General features: G+C 39.5%; 2 protein-coding genes across 11 annotated transcripts; both read right to left on the bottom strand.

Moving 5' to 3' along the window:
- Positions 1 to 330: 330 nt before the first annotated feature.
- Positions 331 to 8,160, bottom strand: LOC137128474 (FH2 domain-containing protein 1-like). 2 transcript variants are annotated; one of them, XM_067506520.1, is made up of 12 exons: positions 8,007 to 8,160; positions 6,516 to 7,159; positions 5,526 to 5,587; positions 4,773 to 4,875; positions 4,553 to 4,638; positions 4,366 to 4,466; positions 4,202 to 4,272; positions 4,014 to 4,121; positions 3,844 to 3,914; positions 3,636 to 3,753; positions 3,383 to 3,547; positions 331 to 3,305 (listed from the first exon to the last, which is right to left on the bottom strand). In XM_067506520.1, exons 2-12 carry the CDS (start codon positions 6,945 to 6,947, stop codon positions 2,064 to 2,066), a joined length of 2,559 nt encoding a protein of 852 aa, XP_067362621.1. In that variant the 5' UTR covers positions 6,948 to 7,159; positions 8,007 to 8,160; the 3' UTR covers positions 331 to 2,063. The 2 variants fall into 2 exon arrangements, with proteins under 2 accessions (XP_067362621.1, XP_067362622.1); XM_067506521.1 differs by having other exon boundaries at positions 6,516 to 7,131; positions 8,007 to 8,124.
- Positions 8,161 to 9,696: 1,536 nt separating this feature from the next.
- Positions 9,697 to 15,183, bottom strand: LOC137128476 (arfaptin-2-like). Of its 9 annotated transcripts, none has more exons than XM_067506525.1 (10): positions 15,117 to 15,183; positions 14,667 to 14,775; positions 14,010 to 14,118; positions 13,552 to 13,614; positions 12,898 to 12,984; positions 12,667 to 12,770; positions 12,122 to 12,343; positions 11,884 to 12,041; positions 11,603 to 11,777; positions 9,697 to 11,128 (listed from the first exon to the last, which is right to left on the bottom strand). In XM_067506525.1, exons 2-10 carry the CDS (start codon positions 14,763 to 14,765, stop codon positions 10,973 to 10,975), a joined length of 1,173 nt encoding a protein of 390 aa, XP_067362626.1. In that variant the 5' UTR covers positions 14,766 to 14,775; positions 15,117 to 15,183; the 3' UTR covers positions 9,697 to 10,972. The 9 variants fall into 9 exon arrangements, with proteins under 9 accessions (XP_067362626.1, XP_067362625.1, XP_067362629.1 ...); XM_067506524.1 differs by having other exon boundaries at positions 14,968 to 15,181; XM_067506528.1 differs by lacking the exon at positions 14,667 to 14,775 and having other exon boundaries at positions 14,968 to 15,181.
- Positions 15,184 to 20,500: the final 5,317 nt, after the last annotated feature.

Here is a 20,500-nt window from a genome sequence, read left to right on the forward strand (position 1 = left end):
GTGGGGCTTGGAGTGAGGGGCAAACGCACTCATCTCTGGGTTTTATTCTGCAATGTGGAGTTGCCATGAACACTGTTTCCTTCCTAGTTTAGTCAAGATGGCTGCTGCAGTCAGACAGCAGGAGCAGCAGCAGCAGCAGTGAGCAGGTCGACCAACAAACATACTGTAGGTGAATCTCAGAGGCAACACTGAAACATCCTGACTAGCCTATAACAAGGTTTGTAACTGAAGAATGCCACATTACAAACATTTCACCATATATTCATACGTATTCAACAAAATACCAATATGTATATAAATGTGAGATAAATGATTATGAGCTATAATGTATTGGATTTGTCCGACAGTTTATTAAAAACATTTACTTCATAACAGCTTAGACAAGCAGCTAATATAATAACTGCTGATGGTAGCATTTACCTGCAAATAAAACAGCAACAATTAAATAATAAACAGCTCATGTTACAGCAGGTGTGTCATTTTTCAAAAGAATGTTACAAAAACAATGTTGACATAAACAATGGTGCCTTACAGTTTAAAACAACATCGAGGGACATTTTCCTCATCACTTGGACAGAACAAACACAGGAGTAACTCTTATTACTGTGTTCTTAAACCAATATTAAAATGAAAGGTTTTACACAGCCACATAATCTGCAATTTAGAAGGTTGCTTTAAAAAAAGAAAGTGTGTATTTCTTTTTTCTAATTCAGAATTTCAGTGACTTACCTTCGCACAAGGTCATACATGATTGGAAAGGGCAGTCTTTTCATCCAGCACAGCTAAATCCTAAAGTATGCTGAGTCATCAAACAAAACCAACTGTATAAATAGAGCTGTATAAATATATGGTTAAAAGTTTCTCATATGAATAGAGAGTAAGATTATCTTATGTAAAGAAACTGGTGTTCATGTGTAGGTTTACTACTGTAACTGACAAGATATTCTATGAAAATACTGTTTGTAATTATTATGTTTTATCCATTATCGTTATCTATCTATGTATCTATATCTAAAATTCTGATTACTGTTGTCTGTGTTTAAATAAAACCACCTTTAAATACTATAGTGCACTACAGTCAAATAGCTGAACTCCTTAAACCGGAATATTGTATCTCTTTAATCAGGTGCTAGTGTATGGCGGTTGGTTGAAGCTGGGTTGTGAACCCTTACTTCTGCCCTGGTGGTGACACTGGCATTGTTGGTTGGCAGTGCCACGAGCCGTTTACGGGGGTAAATACAGGAGGGAAAGTACTTTGTAGCCCTTTAAATGTTTTCTCAGGTTAACATGAGATCAGCACCCCTTACTCTGCCACTGACAGTCCATGGTTCAGCTTTGGTCAGATACAGGCTGCCTTTGTAATACTGACCCAATTAAGACTGGAACAATGGCTGAATTGTGTAAGACCCTAAAAGCATTCATGACCTTCTGCAGTTGTGATGTACTTCTGTGAGAAGAACAAATGAGGATAACAAAGATATGCAAACATGTGTTACACACTGTTAAACTGAAAATAACAATATTGTATTCAAGTATGCAGTGCAAATAGCCAGGTATCAAAAATAACAACTAAACCAAGATCGAATACAGCTTGATTTCTCTATCTTCTCTTATCATTAGACCCTCTAACTTCAACTGCTGTACATTGTAAGACAGTGTAAGAGTACATTGTGGTCCTACGTATTTACTCTTATCTAGGAGGACAATAGCATATTGTCAGGAGAATGTTATCATGTATAGATAAAGAGGTAAGAGGCACAGTGTTTCACAGTGAGTGTGTCCATCTTTCTTTTGTTTACTAGACAGTGTACCTATTGTCTGGAAACCAACAATATCATCTTTTTTCCTGAGCTAAAGTTTACTGGCACTGGTTATATTCTGCCATCTACTGGTAAACATGCAAAATAACCTTTTCCTCGACAAACATTTTCCAACGACGGTCCAATAACCCACTCTGAGCCCCATCAGTTTACACAACATTAGACATTACACTTCGTTGTCACTATGATGAGATATTGGCAAGTGACACTGACGTTTAATTGGATTTTTTTTTCTCCTAATGACTACACACCAGAATCAGTGCCCTTATGAGCAGTTTCTTTGCTGTTCTGCAGTTTGCTCATATCCCCGAGGCGTTTCAAAAAGCTAAAAAACAGTCCAGGGCTCTCAGTCTTCATCCATGCACTTTTGGGGGGGGTATTTTCAGTATTTTTCTTTAAGTGGTTGCCTGTGGGCTCCACTGATTTTCCTTCTTGTTGTTGCTCCCCAAGGGATTCATCTGGAATACGGGTTGAAGATGCACTTGCTTTCTTTTCTGCTAATGAAGAATTCATGTCTTGAGGATTATTTAAGCTGTGAGATGCATCCGAGGTTTGGTGGTCAGTACCCTCTAATTGCACAGTCCCTTTTTTTCTTGCCACAGGATTAGGAGTTCTAGCTGGAGGCTGAGCACACAGATTATCTTCTTTGTCCTCAGTTTTAGTGACTTTACTGGTAGATACGGTGTGGCTACGACTTAGGTTATGTTTTGAGGAGGACTGAGGAGCACAAATTAATCTAACTAAATCCTCATTGGTTGAATCTCCAAAATACCCCTCTGTGTCCTCATCAACAGTGCGCTGACGAGGCAACTTTGCACTTGCGGGAGGTGATTTCTGACTTTCCAGAGAATATTCCACAGAGGAGACACTGCCACGGCTGTTCTGAAAGCGCAAAACTTTCTTAGATGCTTCACGTAACTTCTGGGCCTCCTCCTCATTATTGTCCTGTAGATCTTCCTCACCATCAACAGCAGCAGGTGATCTCGCTAAGGGGGAAGTGTTGGTGGTCATTTTGGCCGGTTTTGTAAATTGTCTAGAATCCCCTTTTACAGACATTTTCAGCTCTTCTTTATAGGAAGTGGCAACTGTTCGCTTGTCGTCCCCATGTGATGGGGGTTTGTATTCTGATGAGTTCTTGGTGAGTTCGCTTGCTGAATTCCACTCTTTTCTGCCCAACTCTCGGATTCTAAAAGAGCCTCCTCTTGTTCGATTTACAATGGGTGGAGATGCATGTAAAGTAATTTCTGATGGGCTTCCACCTGTAGGGCTGCCTCTCGTGGGGCTTCCCTGAGTGGAGAAGGGCCCTCCAGTTCTCCTCCGAAGGACAGAATTTGTAAGGACGTTCTGTAATACGGACTCCAGTGCAATACCCTCCATTTCCTTGTCTCTACTGGAACAGGTAGCTATAGATCGGCGCTTGGCGGTGCTCTGTAATCTGTCCCTGTGGCTCCGCTTCAACTCTGCTGTTTCTCGTTCCTTATTTTCCTGCAAACAAAATCACACACTTAATAGATCAATGGAGTTAACGGGGAAACAGTGAACACACCATGACACAGGCTTACCTCTATGGCCCGTATAAATTTCTCACAAAAGGAGTTGAAAATGGAGCAACATTCCTCCAGTTTGAACTTGTTCGGGTCTTCACAGAAGTACTCCGCCACAGAGTCACTGACTGACTTCAGTTCCTGAAGCTTAGTTTCCACGTCTGCCAAGCAGATCTCAGCCTCCTACAGAGTGCCCAAATTAAATATCGCAACATGTACGCCCCCTCAAAACTCACGCTAACTTGAAATCTGCAAAGGAAGGTTTGCTCACCTTTAGAAAATCCTCCATCTGTGCCTTTAGGTCTTCTTGCTTCAAAGAGTCCGCCTTGGCATTTTCTATTTTCTTTACCTGTCGTCCAAATTCTGCTTCAATGTCATCTCTATTTATTCTAGAAAAATGAAAGAAACTCATTATGATATGCCGGCAAAGAGAAGGGGGGTTAAAATAAAGTTAGTCTTTGAAAAATGATACTGTTTACCTTGCTGCAAATTTAATATGTTTAAGATGTTCTGGAAAGTTAAGCAGGGACATATCTACCTTTTGAGCTTGCTGTGGAGAATATGAGAGTTTAAATATAAAATCACATTTCACAAACATGTAAGATGCATAAAACACACACATGAAAATAATATGAGCTACAGTACTTGCCATTACAACATAATGCATAAGATTAACTCCAGGTTTGTTTGCTTTGGTATCCACTAACTTCAACAGAGAAGACATTCGGAAACCAACTGCACTGCCCGCATAGCCGCCCTGTGTTCAAATAAAATAAAATGAGATTCTGAGATACACAGCCACCGTGGAAAGTCATCCAAGACGTATGAAACACTCACAGCATTCATGTAATTCCCAGTCTTCAGTACCAGTCGAATGACAGAATGGAGATGATCCGACTCCAATAGTTCTAATAGTGTGAAAGTGAAAGTGTGAAGTGGTTAATTGTGCTGCAAGTCTAGATGGATTGAGGACTTTTCAAATCAAGGAAAATCAACAATACCTTTTCCTGCAGCTGTCAAAGTGTGAATGAATTCTTTCATTTCAGTCATGAGGGGGGAAAATTCTTCTTTTAGCACCAAGCTGCTAAGACGCTCCTCATAACTAGCAGAGGAATATGACTCATCGTTACTAAACCACCACTGACATTTAACATGAGTAACACATGGAATTACATTCAGGTAGCTCACCTGGGAATGTTGACCAGGGTCAGCATGAAGAGATCTGCTTCAGGGAGAGCGGAATGGTCACCCTTAAAACTGACCAGCTGCTTCACCTGCATTAAGCGAATACAAAAAGTCCCCAAAAGCTCACAAATCATGTCAACTTGTTTTAACGAGCTAACAGTATAAGCACCAAGGTGGTAAAAATGCGCATGTTAGAAAGGAAATGAGCATCTTGCAAAAGTACCTCCCCTTCATCTGGCAGCAGCTTGCACAGCTCCCTCAGTTTTTCAGATCCAAAACTGAGACTAGTTCCTGATTTAATTTTTTCAATGATGTCCTTTACGGGCCTGTGGAGGGAGATGGTGAGACAGATGAAAATCATCTTGATGTTTTTCTTTGGGGTTGGGACATCTTATGAACACTCCGTGTCCTGTTAATACCACACTTCTGTTTCTTTGAATGACACCAACACGCTTCTACCTGCTTAGAAAGCTTTGCGTAACACTTTTGTTGTGTGTCATTCCTCACAACAACACATATCGTAAAGGACATGAGAGAAATAGAATAGCTTAATAGAACATGTTTAGAAAAGAGATGCACTTCTTTGTTGAAAATATCATTGGTAAATTCAATATAGGTAAATTTCACATGTGAATCCATAAGTTGTGTTTGCTTGTGACATTTTTGGATCATTTGGATCACATAAAAATTGCACCCTTTTTTCATTTCCTGTTAGATTTGTTGTGCATCCCAAATAGCTTTAGGGTGTACATTTACAATGCCTCTCAAACACTGATCTGCAGATTACCTTAGGAGGGTAACCTGTTAGGGCTGTAAAACAGATCAGACTTGCCAGGACACGCTGGCATTGAGAAGCTGGTGAGCACAGTATGAGGCAGCCATGTTTCGGATGAATCGGTAAACCTTATCCTGTGTTGTTTTACACTGAATATTGTGCAAAACCAAGCACACCTTAAAAATCCCAACACTGACTCACCGCTTGAATTGCTTTAGGAAAATTCCAATGTTCATGCTCCTCTTGGAACTGAGGATGGAAACCTAGGAATGGAAACAGACACAGACCTGGATATAATCAGCTTGTCAGTTGCTAAGATAATTTTACTATTGGCTTGATGGGTTTCTTTTGTATCGCATATACCCCACCCTTCCAACAGAGTTTATTCCAAAGGTTAAGAAGTCTTTGATTTGTATTGTATTGAACAAACAGGGCAAAGATAGCACTGTGGATCAGTGAACAATTTCTTAGTGCCTCTTTTGAAAAAAAGACATAGATCAAAGTAAACGTCACATGCCAAACAACAGGACAGGATATACGCAGACACACAAAGGAATTGTTAAATTCATTCTTTCAGCATGTTTGGATTTGAGACTTGCCTTTTTATAATTTGGCAATAATTGTAGTTTTTTTTATGTACAGGAGCTCAAATTCAAAGTACATGAAAAGTGCTCTATGAGGACATATATACCTTCCTTTGGCAAACAGATATGAAGAATAGCAAAACTCCACCCTTGCATCAAGTGATTCTAAATCAAAACGTGATGATGGTGAGAGACATTACATTAAGTTTATACTAACTAATAAAAATAAACTGCTTATTTCTCACTCTTACTAGTGAAATGTTAAACAACTGATAACAGATTACTATTGAGCCCTTGCCGTCCTAAACAAAATCTTACCGATTGTGATTCTTAGCATATGTAGAATGAACTTAACAGGGGAGAGCTGTCATGTAAAAAATATCATTGCTGCAATGCTATTTTTAGGTTTAAGTCCAGGGAAAATCTGAATATTTTTCTGTTGACGTCAACTTCGTGCATGGAGCAAAAATCAATGCTACTCCTTATCTCAGCATTACACAACAAAAACACCAACCATTTTAACTCATTCCTATGAACCACTGGGGTCAAAGTGTCACTCTGATTTAACAAAGTGTCTCACCTGTAACCCCTGGTTGGTTGTACTCACCATTTCCCCTCCTGAGGCTCCAGTTGGCTGTCCTCTTAGACTCTGGCGGTTTAGAGCCTTGGATTGTTGCTGGCCCTGTTTGTGGCTGAACAGCTCCTCTATATGATCAGTGTCAAGCTCATATTCTCCATCAGTCTTATCTGTTGTCCAGATGTTGTGCTTTCCTACCACACTATGTTTAGGAAGAGTCTCCCAGTTGAAATTGCGCATTCTGGAGAGCCGGTGTGGCCCCTTGGCAAAGAGACCCGGGCCATCTAATGATGGAGGGAAGCCAGGGGCCGGAGGTGGTGGAGGAGGAGGAGGAGGAGGAGGAGGAGGAGGAGGAGGAGGAGGAGGAGGAGGAGGAGGAGGAGGAGGAGGAGGTGGTGGTGGTGGTGGTGGTGGAGGAGGAGGAGGTGGTGGTGGTGGAGCGGAAGGACCTCCTGGCTGCATCTTTAGTCACAGAGCTCAACAGGTTTGGGATGCAGTCATCATCTCAGTCATGCTCACATGTGGGATCACAATCTACAAGGAGCTTGTAACTAAATTAGCCGGTTTGTTTTTATAGATGTGTGGCGAATCCTTCGTGCTGGACCGACTTGTCCAAAATGTTGCCAGTTAGGATGATGCATTCAGACTGAATGAACCAGAACAGGGTGGAGACACTGTTACAAAGAATCGCATGCACGTTACAACAGTGAGGGGAAATGTTTATTATTGGATAAAGAATTCACTTTCTCCACTTTTCATGCCTTAAGTTAATTACTTTAGGATTAGCTTCATAAAAGGCTTGACAAAACTTACAAAAAGCATAACAAAAAGAATCATCTTTGATTCACTTTATTACGACAGAAGCTACTCGAGATCTATAGTGAGACTCACAAGTTGTTACAAGATGATCATATTCTCCCCTTAGGCAGAGGTGGTCGAAGTACACAAACTTTATACGGATGTAAAAGTGCAAATACTCGTCTAAAAAAATACTCCTCTTCAAGTAAATGTACTACTTCTAGAATTTACCTAAAGTACAAAGGTAGTCCACTAAGGAAACTATGTATTTAAACAGTGTTAAATTTGAAAATAAAAAACACTGTTCCAGATTTGTCAAAAACTCTCAAAAGGTTACAATTATGGCAAGAATGTATTACTGTTTAAAAATCGGTTATTATACAGATTCATTGTGGAACAGAAGCAACGGCTGGTTAGTGAAGTGAAAAGTTGTACTGACTACTGATAAATACATAATAAGACACCATCAGTTAGCTGATTATATTTTGTATCAAAATAGTGTATAAAAAGTACCTAAAGCTGTCAAATGAATAAAGTGGAGTAAAAGGTAGAATATTTCCCTTGTAGTGGAGTAAAATTAGCCTAAAACGAAAATACTCTGTGTACTCAATTACTTACAGCCTCTAACCACAGGAGACCTAATAAAACCCTGTGCGGAAAAAGAAAACCCAAAAATCATATCGTAAATAACCATGTTGAAATCCTTGCTCGTACAGGCCTCACCTTTTCAGAGTCAGCAGCACCTCCAATACCTGACTTGGTTACATTTCCACACTGTTCCCCAGGATTCTCGCTCAAACCTCCAAAGTGGAGAGTGACACCAAGCAAACGGGAGAAGTGTGTCGCAACCTGCGCGTTACGGGCACGCCCAGGTAGCGCGGCGGCGTCCATGCCAGCCCACGCCTTTCCAACAGGAGGAACTGCGGGGTATCAAACGTCCTTTGACATGAGCTTATTATATGTGCAGTCCACTGGATTTCTAGACTCCTCCAGCGTGATTAATCTGCTGACCGATAGCGAAAGAAGATCAATTCTTTAAGGTCTTTGTAGAATTCAACGCCTTTCACTGTAAACCAGAAAACCGACTTATAGGCCACGTGATCAACTATGAACCATAACTGTGTAGTGTGCCTTTTTATTCATTTATTGTTGGAATAAAAAAAGTGAAAGTGTATGAACAGGCTTCACAGACTATGCTGGTTAAATATTAAGCCATGAGAGCACGTTAGAGTGTAGATTATTGGTCATAGTGGCCCTGTTGGCAGCGAAGTCAATCGATGGCAATTATTTCCTTTGAATAATACATGACATACATTTCTATGCAAATCATTTGGTTCTCTATGGATTAGTGAGGGAGGCTAATAATACAATCAAGACAAACGTCCCAAGTGAGCAGGTGTTTCGAGCAGCTGAATCAAGCTCCTCGGTTTTGTCTGCTTTTTGTTCTTGTTAAAACAAGAGACTACAGATTTTCAGCTTAAAATGCCTTCAAGTCTGTAGAATCGGAGTAAACAAGACCCACACACAGTATTTGCACCATGTAGGCTGCAGCAGGATTTGTTCATTCGTCTCTTTATCTGTTTACAGTTGACAAATTGAATAACAAGTCTTAAAATAAAACCACATAAAATGTCTGACTGCATACTAGCTTTTTCTTCCTGCAGCAGTAACAGCTGTGGCCAGACACAATATGTTTTTTGTGTTGAATGTCAGTCAGTCCATCCCATTCTGATAGTATCACAGGAATGCCTTGAAGAAACCTCTCAAAATTTGACTTAAACCCAAGGCTGATAAGATTTGGTAGTCAGAGGTCAATCTATCCCATTGTTGTTAATGTGATACCAGGTGTCCAGGGAATTTGGGTCCCAAACTACCACTTTGGGTCAAGCAAAAACTGCAAACTGCAGCCTGAGTGGCATACAACTGTGAGGTGGTAATTCAGTTTTCTTTCATGTTGTTGAATGGTTTGTTTACTTCAGACTGGAGTAAAACAAGCAATAGACAAAAAGATCATTTATCATGAAGTCTAAATTACAGGCTATGTGCAAGCGGACCTTAACACAGTCTTTTATCAAGATTTCCTTTCCAGCCTAATTTCATTTAGTAACATTTGCTCACATCTTGCCCACGGTGTAGCTCAGTTCCAGCCCCCCATGACCCTAAACAGGATAAGTGATTAAGGATGATGGATGGATTACTGGGGTGAGTAATTACAGGATCTACTGCAATTACGTAATAAAAAAGCAGTTCATTTCCTGTTTCAAACAGTAGCTAAATTAAGGAATTTCTGCCAAAATTAAAAAAAAAAAAAAGTTTAGTGATCAGTGTGCTTCGATTAGTCTTGAAATCACAACTAGCCATTTTTCAAATGAGTGAAAAGATTATGGTTATGAAATAAGTCATAGAAAGCACGGAAGAGATATCAGACTATATTGTCATTTACATACATATTACATATACTGTGACTTTTCTGTACACATTTTTCTGTACAGTTTGGAGATTTCCATATCAAACTAACAGGATTGTGTCAACTAGACAGTTGTGTGGAACAAAACATCCAGCAGAATCACTGAAAATGCAGACCAAGACGAAGACAATCAGCTGACTACAACTTAAAATATGTTTAAGTAACATAATGTCTCAAACAGACTGCGGAATAAATAACACAAAGTAAAAATGTACTTTTACATTCTGTCAAACGTATTTTTCCCCAGAGCGCCTTATGCTATTGTATGCAACCTGTTTTCAATGTTGAAGTTTCAGGCTTCAAAAGTGAGTCTCAAAAATCATTTTCAAGTTTTGCACATTGGCACCTCCTATTGGAACATTGTCAAGCATCATCATCCACAGGCTGTGTGTTGCAATTTGGTTTAGATTTCTTTAGGAAGTCTGTATTTATTGTCAAAAAAAAATGTGTTTTTGAGGCATGTTTGTATAACTTGTGAGTTATAGAAAAAGATACTTGTAACTATGCTTGATTGATAAGGACATATCTGAAAGTAAAATTTAGGAGGTCAGCTTAATTATGGAGTGTAAACTAGGTTAGAGGAAAAACTGTATATTTAACTTTAACAGTTTTCCAAACTGTGCATTTAAAGTGTAAACTGATCATTCAGGCAGGTATTCCACAAAACTTATTAAAAACCTGGTGGTATAACTTAAAAAAAAATGTTGATATCCTGATTAAGTTGACTTAAATCTGTAAAACCATATTTAAGAATACGGTTACCGGATGAAAATTCAAGATCTTTCAGAGGCTTCTAATGTTATTTTGTGGAATTCCTCCTGCTGATACAAAAATATAAAAAAAGGTAATGCTTTAAACATAAAAACAACAACAAAATAATGCATGTGCAAAATTGCCAAGAGATATCCTCACAGCCATCGCCTAAACTGTACATAAGAAGTGATATACACAGAAATGATTGTGCTACCTAAAGAATAAGAAATTAATAAAAAGGGAACTTCGTGACAAAAACATACTAAATACAGCTAAACTTTTCCCATTTATGTAAAATAAGTGACATTGAAAAACGTTATAAAAGTAATCTCATGTTTGTCTTTACCACTGGCCCCTACTTATCCTGCAGTATACACTTTATACGCCCTTTCCATCTAACCACAATGTCATGTTCTTCACTGACCAGCATGTCACTATTCATCTCAAATAGCTGAACCCCGAGCGCTCTTTACTGCTCCTCCAGCCAGGACGGCTTGTCTGATCCTGGGGGTTTTAACTTTACATTGAACTGTATTAGAGTTTGTTCCAACTGCTGCTGGTTGCCAGCAAAGTAAGCTGAGATAGCATTGTGGAAGAGAAGCAGCTGCTTGTGCATCACCTTCACCTAGAAAGAAAGAAAACGAAGGAAGAGCCTGCAATTAAAAACACAGCTTTTTACAGTCGGTTCGTGAGCTTGTTTTTAGAGACATTCAGAAAGTATCCAAAAGCTGTTTTGAGTGGGTGTTTTTATGGAGCGACACAAACAGAAAAGAAGCATTTTATTGCCGTCTATGGTGGAAAGTTACAAGCTTGTTTTACCTCTGACCACACCCAGCATGACGAACACTAGTGGTTTAGTTTGCCTGGTTACACACCCACCAGTGTAATCACACCCAGCAGTAATTTCACAGATCCTGGAGTACATTTATACATTACTACATCATCATGGTGACTGGAGATCATCAACATTTCAGGGGGTGTTACCCTTTTGTAAATAAGGCATTTGTATGTGGACATTCGTGACTCCGGATGCACCTTTATTTTAAAAAGCTATTCGGTGTTGCCGCAAATGTTTTGGAGAAAATATCCCATTACTAACCTTGTTTTCCTCCAGAAATTTGAGCTTGATGGCAACATCGCTCCGCAGCCGTTCATATTTGTCTCTGTGGATCTGGTACTCGTGCTGCGCCATCTCAACGCGGACCATGGCAGCAGCATCCCTAGGGCCCAAACTCAGCTCTTCCAGATCAGAACGGTATGCATCAAACTCAAGCCTGCACACAAAAGCAGTTAAGTCTTATTCCCAGCAATCATGTTAAAGCAACTTAAAGTAAATCATAGTTTTACTTTTTAACTGTGGTAAAGGCCATGTTTTCTCACCTTGCATTTTCATACTGTTTAATGGTCATCAGAGTATCCTCCATGGTTTTGTTGACCAGTGTGTTGACACTGGACACAAAGAAGTTGATGGCACCGAGCAGAGCCTCACCATTCTTACACAACAGCTTCTGTGTTTCTGCATTATACCCAAATTCATCCTGCAGAAGAACACAGAGGATTTACATTACCAATTGCATTTCCATGTCGGGCCACGTGGTGAACTTCAGCAATACTGTACCTGCAGTTCTGGGGACTTCTGGCTGAGGTCAGTGAAGGTATCTCCTAATGCTTGTTGTGTCTGTACCATGCTTTGAAAATGTTCGATGAGTGCAGTGGCCAGTCTGAGAATGTTTTCGTACTTGCTTTTGGTGTCTCTTAACACATCAATCTGGGCCTCCAGTTCCAGGTCTACTGTCCGTGAACCTCGGCCAAACCTCTCTGAAAACATCTGTTTGGTACACTGCAAAGTGGATACAGACAGAGAGCGCACTCAAGATAAATATATGTCTCCCAAAGCTGCAGACTAACTTTCCCTTTTTTCAGTTATTTCCTTCCCACTGCAACCTGACTGGGAAGCACTGTCTAGGCAAACACTCAAAAGGAACTCCACACTAAAAAAAACTTTAATCTAATAAATTCAGCTACCCCATATTAGCTTTGTGTATGCATGTGAGCACATTTTTGCAAAGAAGAAACATCACACACACTATTGTTTTAAGAGTGACGTGAAATATTGTGACTCTATCTTTTAAAAACAAATTATCAAAATCAAGTCTACAGTACCTTGTATGTGTTTATGCCCCATTTCTTAACGCTGTCTAATTTTTCCACAGCCACACCACGAGAAACTTCTTCTGTTGAACTACAAGTGTTATGGTTTGAGGACCCTAAAACAGAAAGAATCACTTAGACCCTAATTGAAGTTAATCTTTACAATAATTACAGAGGCAGAGGTTTAGAGAAACTGTATGGGTTGTGACTATGAGTTGGACATGGTGATGAGCGTGGTGATACCTGGATGCTGGCCCGTGTGTTGGGCAGGTTGAGTGGCTGCAGATTGGCTTTTAGGCAAGCTAACACCCCTGGATTTCATGCGAATGTCTGAAATGAGTTTGATGCCAATAAAGATTGAAAATGAGAAGTAAGCATGGAAAGGAAATGTGTGTCAGTGGAACTTGGAAATGAGATGTGCAGCAAAAGAGAGAGTATGTAGACTGAAATGAAAATGTTAGGCTGTGTGGTGGAGGATACGTAATAAGTAGGAGTTAAAGGGGGCTTGAAATAATCCACCATGCTGCTTGCTCATGCAGAATAAAAAGGATTTATTTAAAAAATGATTAAAGTGGACTTCATGGAATGAAAGGTAAGTACCAAGCAACGACAAAACATCCAAAATGCATTTCAAAGTACAAAAGAGGACAACCTTATTAAACATCAATACAGCATTCCAACTGACAGCCCTGTAATATCAGGTTAGTGCATCTCTGATTTTGAAAGCTGCCAGAACATTTGCTGTTGTTGAAGCTGTGAGTTGGAGAGATACAAGCAAGTTTGCATACAATTCCCTTTGGTCAAGCAATACCAAAACCCTTTATAGGGGGCAAAACAGACCAACATACAATGGTTAACTTCAGAAAACAAAAAAGGGGCGTTATAATACACAGCCACCTGGTATTGCTGCAGGACCCCGTCGTCCATCCAGATAATCAGGGTTGAAGCGAATTGCAGGCCCTAAGGGATATGGATGTTTGTAATATCAACCAGGTGCCTAGACTTTAGCAGATCTGCAGCGTCACACTGGAGTACAAGGTATAAAACCTCCTTAAAGAGCCATCAACTATCCAAGTCCATCATTTGTTAAAAGATTCCAACAACACTGACAAATCACTGGCACGGCTCATGACAGCCCGAAAGAAGTCAGAATGGTTGCTGGGGTTCAAACAAAAATAACCAGAAGCATCAGCATCAGGGAAAGTAGTTCGTGTTTCAGTTGTCTATATCAGCAAAGCTATTAAATTGATCATGTACAAGATATGGTACGGCAGCTCTACTTAATTCTCCTTTACATCTGTGATAACTTGGGGGAAAACCATGTAGAGAATGCGAGTCAGGTTTGCTAACAATACCTTTGATGGTGCTGGTTGGAATGATGCCCCCTGCAGGTCCTCCGTAACCCCCTGAGACAATGCTGGTTTCATTCAGGTTCGGTCCAGACACCATCAACTGCTGCAAATCCTGAGGGATTTTTAATCAAAGTGTCAGCAATTAAAGAGATTAGAGTAAAAGAAATAGATAGAATAGATAGAAATAGATTTCATTGCTTGCACTGCGGGAAAAAACTGCACAACCTGCACAAACACCACACCAACACAATCCTTTTGCCTCTAGTATTACTTTTGCTTGTCTGTATAGCTTGACACTTGTCTCAACCATGGCAGGCTATTTCAGGGTTAGACATAATGTAAATGATGCACTACAGTGATTCATTTGATCGACTTCACATAATGAGAAAGGTTAGCGGGTGAAAGCATCCAATCCCAATTACTGTCAGAGCTATTCCAACTCTATTCTCTTAAGGCATCATTCCCAGCGGCAGGTATCGATAGTCTTAGTAGCATAAGCTGCAGGCCTGTACATGATTAGGTAACAGTTCGCCTAACCAGCGTTACTGCTAGGTTTTAATGTCATGGTAAAGAACCACAGACTGAGCACACAATGCCAATATAGATTAAATTTTAAAATGGACACTGTCAGCGAGCTGCCACAGAATGTGACTAACTGACCTGCTCCAGGCTGTCATCCTCTGCTAGATTCCCTGTGTCTCCATTGCTATTAATGGGGATCTCCATGGTAGCAGCTTTGCTCATGATACTGTCTGCCATAATGAAATCTCTGCAAGACAGCAGCAAACACAGACAAATAAAGGTGGCATCTTGTTTGTGGTCGAACAAAATCACAACAGAGCATCTCTCGACACAGAACAACAGCTTTTTCACACTGATGGCTAACGGCTGGCTAACATGAGCGGTGCTGATGTGGCTGGCTACAGGGCTAACGATCCTACTTGACAGCTAGCTTCCTTACCACTGTAGCAACCTGATAGCAGTCGCCCGGAGGAGAAACAAATCGTTGTTTGCACAGCTAAAAATATCACGTAATTTTAACGGGAAAGCGCTGTTGTCTTAATTATCCAAGAATGCTACATCCATGATTACTTATCCTGCAGCGCTCACGTTATGTGCCTGCTTCCATTTAACTGAGCGAGCAAATCCCTGCATCCAGCCAGCAAAGCTTTGCTAGTGTCTTTTCGAAATAAAAGTGCGAGTTATTTTTATTCTATTGTAGGTACCTTGGCTGACCTTTAAAAAATGGGGCCCTTGGCGTGATTCACAGAATCTGAGCAGTTGGTGTGGGCTACTTTACAAATGCGAGTCTCGAAGCAAATATTGTAGATGGAAGCTCTTATTTTGGAGGAAATTGCCTTCCACGAAGCGTGATCTTCAGGCATCCGCCCCCGCTCCATCCTCCACGTCATGCACGGCGCTGACGTTGCTTTATCGACAAACTGCAGTACTACACCGCTCCTGAAGATGTCACCAATAACTCACAAACCAGGCAAATGAACACACATGAAATGTCACACATAAAGTCCCTAAAGTAACGTGATTATTAATCATTATAAGGAAGGTTGCTGCGTCCTGCTTGTTACATTGATTGCAATATCTCTTGAAATCAAATTGTATAAATACAGTCGTTTGTTCAGAGATGTGAAATGCCTCAAGATGGACCTCACCGTAATAAACTGACCACATTTCCAATTATTTGCCTCATTTGTTTCAATCAGGGATGCATGGAAGTGCACATGGTCTCCAAATGTAGAATTCTTTTTTCCCAGTAATTACTCCAGCTCTGAGCAGAGAACCAACTCTTCACACTCATTCACGCATTTATATGGTAAATGGATCATTTTTCTTGATGTGCTGATTTCCTGCAAATGACATATTTTTCAAACATCAAAAATCTCAAGTGGAGAAAACCTTTTCCCCTTTTCCGCTTTCCTGCTACGTCTTCAACACAGCGTTTCTTCATTTTCAGTCTTCAGCACATGTCTGAGTTTGACTAATGACTGCAAGATCAAAGACATCAAAATGGCAAATAATGAAGCTGGGTTATTTTTCGCTTCATCTTTAAATCAACATGGCATTATACCTATGCATTCTGCTTTTGATCATCTTATATATATATATATATAACTGCTGGAGCCTGACTTAGTACAGTAAGTTGCAGATTCATGTCCTGGTTGGGGTGTGGTCAATTGTGCCATGCACACTGTTATACAAGACAGGGCTTTAGTTTCCCTGAAAACCCCCTGGGCTTTGTTGTGACTTACTGGACTATTGTGCACCTCATTGGTTGACCACTGTTGTGTAGAGTAACAGCAGTGCTGAACGTTCACACGACCTGGCTTTTTAGAAACTTTTTAGAATTTCTTCTGTAACCCTTTCCAGCATGTTAAGCATCAACAACTGTTCTTCTAAAGTCCGAAATAACCTTGTTGAAGCCGTGACACACGTCTACACATCTGTGTTATCAAGATCAGTCCTTGACAGTGTAGACCCACATTTTCTTTCTCTTCCCAGACTCACACCCAATTGTCATCTCATTGTCATCCCCCCACCCCCCACCTCCCTTTGCCAGTCACAAACATTTAAGATCAGACCAATTTTCACAATAACTTAAAGAATATACACTAGGTTTACTTTTTTAATCATTTGTTTAACTGTGGGTTCGTTTGTCCAGTGTTTGGGACTGAAACTCTGCTCCTGTGTTTGGTCATATCGCAGATATGCAGAATTATGCAGAAATAAAGAAAGGCTCAAAGGGTGAAACTGCCATTGTACATTGTTGAAGTGAGAGTTCACACCCTATATTTGCCTACATCATTGCCTATTTTATTATTATTTTCATAATAATAATGCTGTATTACAAGTATGTTTGACCTTTGTTAGGAATACTATTCTACTTGGTGGAAGGCACTTCCAAATTGTCTCCTGTGGGAAATGATGCATTCACTTACTGAAAAAAGTTGACATATGTTTTGGGTCCTAATATACAGGCTCTACAAGTCTTGTCAATAATCACTGAATGTATCTTCTAGAAGGCTGGAACTAAAGTCACAGAAACATATAGGTAATTAAACTGTTTTTGCTTTTAACATCATCTCAAGCTAAATATTTCAGTGGTTGGCCAGCTTCAGTTCCAGTCTGTTGAGTGAATAATTGAAAGGGTATGTTTTGACTTACCATTTGAAGAGAGTGACTGACTCAACATCCTTTAGCTCCGGTACCTTTGACCTTCACATTATTCATGGGCCACAAACAGACTGCTGTTGCTGGGGCTTGAATTTTAAAACCATTTGTTTTGTCTTTTGGAGTGGAGCTAAAGGAAATTATGTGCAGCAGTTACTTACTAGCATTGCTCGAGATTGCAAACTTTAATTAGGTAATTAAGGCTTACTGAAACAGACTTTAATAATAATCTCTGTCACGTTTCAGCATATTAATGTGATAAGCATCACATATGTGTACTTCTAACGGTCAACAGTTTTATGTTTTAACAAGGACAACATGTTGTAAAGATAACCACTCTCTCTCTCTTTGATAGAAATATTAAGACACCAAATTCCCACACAGCAATGTCAGTTTAGTGTTACTTATAAATTTAGAACACAGCCAAATTTAATTTTAAAGGTCTGAGGGGTCTCCCCGGAGACTGCACAGCATGTCACAAAGCCAGCGTTTGCATGTGAAGGGAGCATGAGCCCTAAACCACAGCGTACCCCTCCCCTTGTCATTTTAAAGAATAGTTCATCTTGTTTTTTAATGGTCATTAAGCACACTTCCAGATGCTTGGGAGGAAAAATTATCCTCACACAATCTACTGTGCTCTCTAGCAGCAAACAAGAGGACTGGAGTGAGAAAGAGGAATTCAGAAAACCATGGCAAGGCAGTGCTGCCTGCATCCTTACTCTATGAAAATTGCAAACAGAGCTCAATTTTTACATTATAGGGCATATGGAAATCATTTTTATAGTGTCTTTAATGTGCTATTTCAAACAGCCAGTCAGCCTTTCCCCAGTCGGTGGTTCAATCAATGTTCTCTCAGAGAAACGGCAATTTATCATTATATTGGATCCTTGATGCTGTAAGTGTCAATTGCAAAAGGCCTGAAAAAGGCAACACAACTTTGTGTGTTTGCTTTACTGAATATTGCCCTAAGAATAATGATAATTTATGCTTTGAAAAGTTTTCATTTACAGAAAAAGTGTAGAGGCAGGTCTTAGTGGGATACATCTAACATCTAGAGAGAAGAAACATTACATTGATTGACAGGTGTGTTTGCAAATGAATTACTGCTGACATAAAGTTTCTTTGTGGCACTTTTATTGCTATAATCCTAATTTTAAAGTCTTCTATAGAGAGAGAGAGCTGTCAAGAGTGTTTCTATTATTTAAATTAAGTCCCAAACAACTGAGGAAATTAATGTCTTCACACATGAAAAGAAAAACAATAACAAACTTCAGGATATTATTCACAGAGTGTGACATCTAAAACATTTCCAAAGTATAAGCTGTTTTTTTTTTCTTTTGTTTTGTTTTGTCTTAAGGTTGATTTTATCTTCTCTATGGCACCGAGCACAGTGACCTTCAGTATATGGCGTGAGAGCAATGGCCTCCATGAAATGAGTCCTTTACTACTGCTCTCATGTTTCCAATTAAATTCACCTACATAATCAAAGGGACAGCTAGTAAGAGGCCGCAAATAAACTAAGGGGGCAATTTAAGAATCGTAAATCCCACAAGGGCTTGTTGCCATTTTTGCTGAAGTGTTAAAGCAGTTGTTAATTTTGTTTTCATGAAGACTACGTTTGGTTGGCACACAGAGGCTGTGGTCAGGGTATGCACGAAAGGGCATGTTTAGTTTCTTTATACTGTTTACTCATTTTGTCATGCAATTTTCTCCTTTGCAGGTCCTCAATGTTGCAAACGCATTCATTTAAGTTTGCTGCCTAACCGTGAACAGGAGTGCTAGGTGGAGAGAGTAGTAAATCTCTCTATATAGTGTATTAGAACATACATAAATATAACTCATAACAACTTGATGAGAAGTTGTAATGAATATTCACATTTTTTCCCTTGGTTGTTTTTTTTTTTTAGCCTTGAAGCGTTTATTGACAAAAATTACTTCAGCGCACCGCAACTGGCCCCAAATGCACAAGGTCTTCCAGTTTTTCTGAAGTATTGTTGTGCCAGTAATAATTTTCCTCCAGTCCAAAAACATTTAAAACTTTCAGTACAAAGACACTATCAATTTCATTCCCCACCAAATTTGTTAAGAGTGCTGCACATATTGTGCTCCTCTTTTTTAGTAGCCTGATTATGCTGCTCAGTAGTCATTGCTGTGTGGACTAATGTGACTACTGAGAAAAAACTATATGAGTGTGGGTCTCTTAAAGTCATTAAACTACTGTTCTAAACGAAATGAGTGAGAGTTGGGAATCTGTACAAAGCAGAGTGATTTGTGGACATGTAACCACATTTTTATTGGCTTAGGGGTAGTTAGGAGAACGTTTTATTTTGACAGATTTCATTACCATCATCGGAATAGGGTGCCTCTAGGAAAATACTTCACTGTGTGAAACCTACTGTAAATTACATGTTATTAACACAGTTTATAAGAACATTATGAGCAAACTGTAAAACGTCACCAATACATCCCAACAACATTTGATTAAAATGCTGTATATGCAGGTCAGGGTTCTAGCAGCAACAGGATAGATATTCAAGGAAATTAATTTTATGTCCTGGGGCAGCCCAAGGTTCTCCCAGGCGAGCAACATTTCATAGTTGCCTAGTACATCTTCACAATTGAGGCCACTTCAGAGAATAGATATTTAATTGTTTACTGGTGACTTTGCTCATTTGTACCTTTTCCTTAACCACAATGCCATGTCAAGTTTGTTTAGTCCATACTCACATAAAATAATGTTCACTGTGATCACATGGAAGAAGCAATCTCAGAAGAGGCCAGCACTGTAATTTTACACATCCAGTGGCTCCATGGCTGAAAAAATAATTATAAACACTTTAAGGGAAGTTGTGATGAGAACAGAATGAGAGTTTTATAGTAGGTTTTTAGAATATCCTCTTTAGAAATAATAAAGCTAGTGTTAAAATTCTATAAGTACATACAGAAACCTAATTAGGACACACGATTCTCTGCAAACAGAGAAATAACACATTTTGATTGTCTTATAGACTTTAGGTGAGCATTGATATTCCCACCATTATAATTTCACAAGCAAAGAGATAAAAACAAAGAGTCCTTCTGGAAGATGAGAATGAGCACGTTTGTAAAAATACACATTAGCAGATTCTCATGTTGTCAGAGTTTGCTGAGAGGATATAAAGGATGGCATTCTGCAACCAAGAAGGAATCCAAATTACTCCTCTGAACAGGTTTATCAGTTGGCTCACATTCAGCACCTTGGCAAAGCATATTAAACCTGTATTGAAGTGTAAGTAACATTAAGACTTCTACCTATTTCATTCCTTTAC

This window comes from Channa argus, chromosome 6, assembly GCF_033026475.1.
Source record: "Channa argus isolate prfri chromosome 6, Channa argus male v1.0, whole genome shotgun sequence".
NCBI classification, from domain to species: Eukaryota; Metazoa; Chordata; class Actinopteri; order Anabantiformes; family Channidae; genus Channa; species Channa argus.

Coding starts and splice junctions, on each gene's coding strand:
- LOC137128474 (XM_067506520.1), bottom strand. CDS start 6,947: ATGCAGCCAGGAGGTCCTTCCGCTCCACCACCACCACCTCCTCCTCCT. Junction 4,876..5,525: donor TTCCTAAAGCAATTCAAGCG/GTGAGTCAGTGT, acceptor CTCCCTCCACAG/GCCCGTAAAGGACATCATTG. Junction 3,306..3,382: donor AATTTATACGGGCCATAGAG/GTAAGCCTGTGT, acceptor TTTTGTTTGCAG/GAAAATAAGGAACGAGAAAC.
- LOC137128476 (XM_067506525.1), bottom strand. CDS start 14,765: ATGGCAGACAGTATCATGAGCAAAGCTGCTACCATGGAGATCCCCATT. Junction 12,771..12,897: donor ACACACGGGCCAGCATCCAG/GTATCACCACGC, acceptor TTTCTGTTTTAG/GGTCCTCAAACCATAACACT. Junction 12,344..12,666: donor GGGGCATAAACACATACAAG/GTACTGTAGACT, acceptor TCCACTTTGCAG/TGTACCAAACAGATGTTTTC.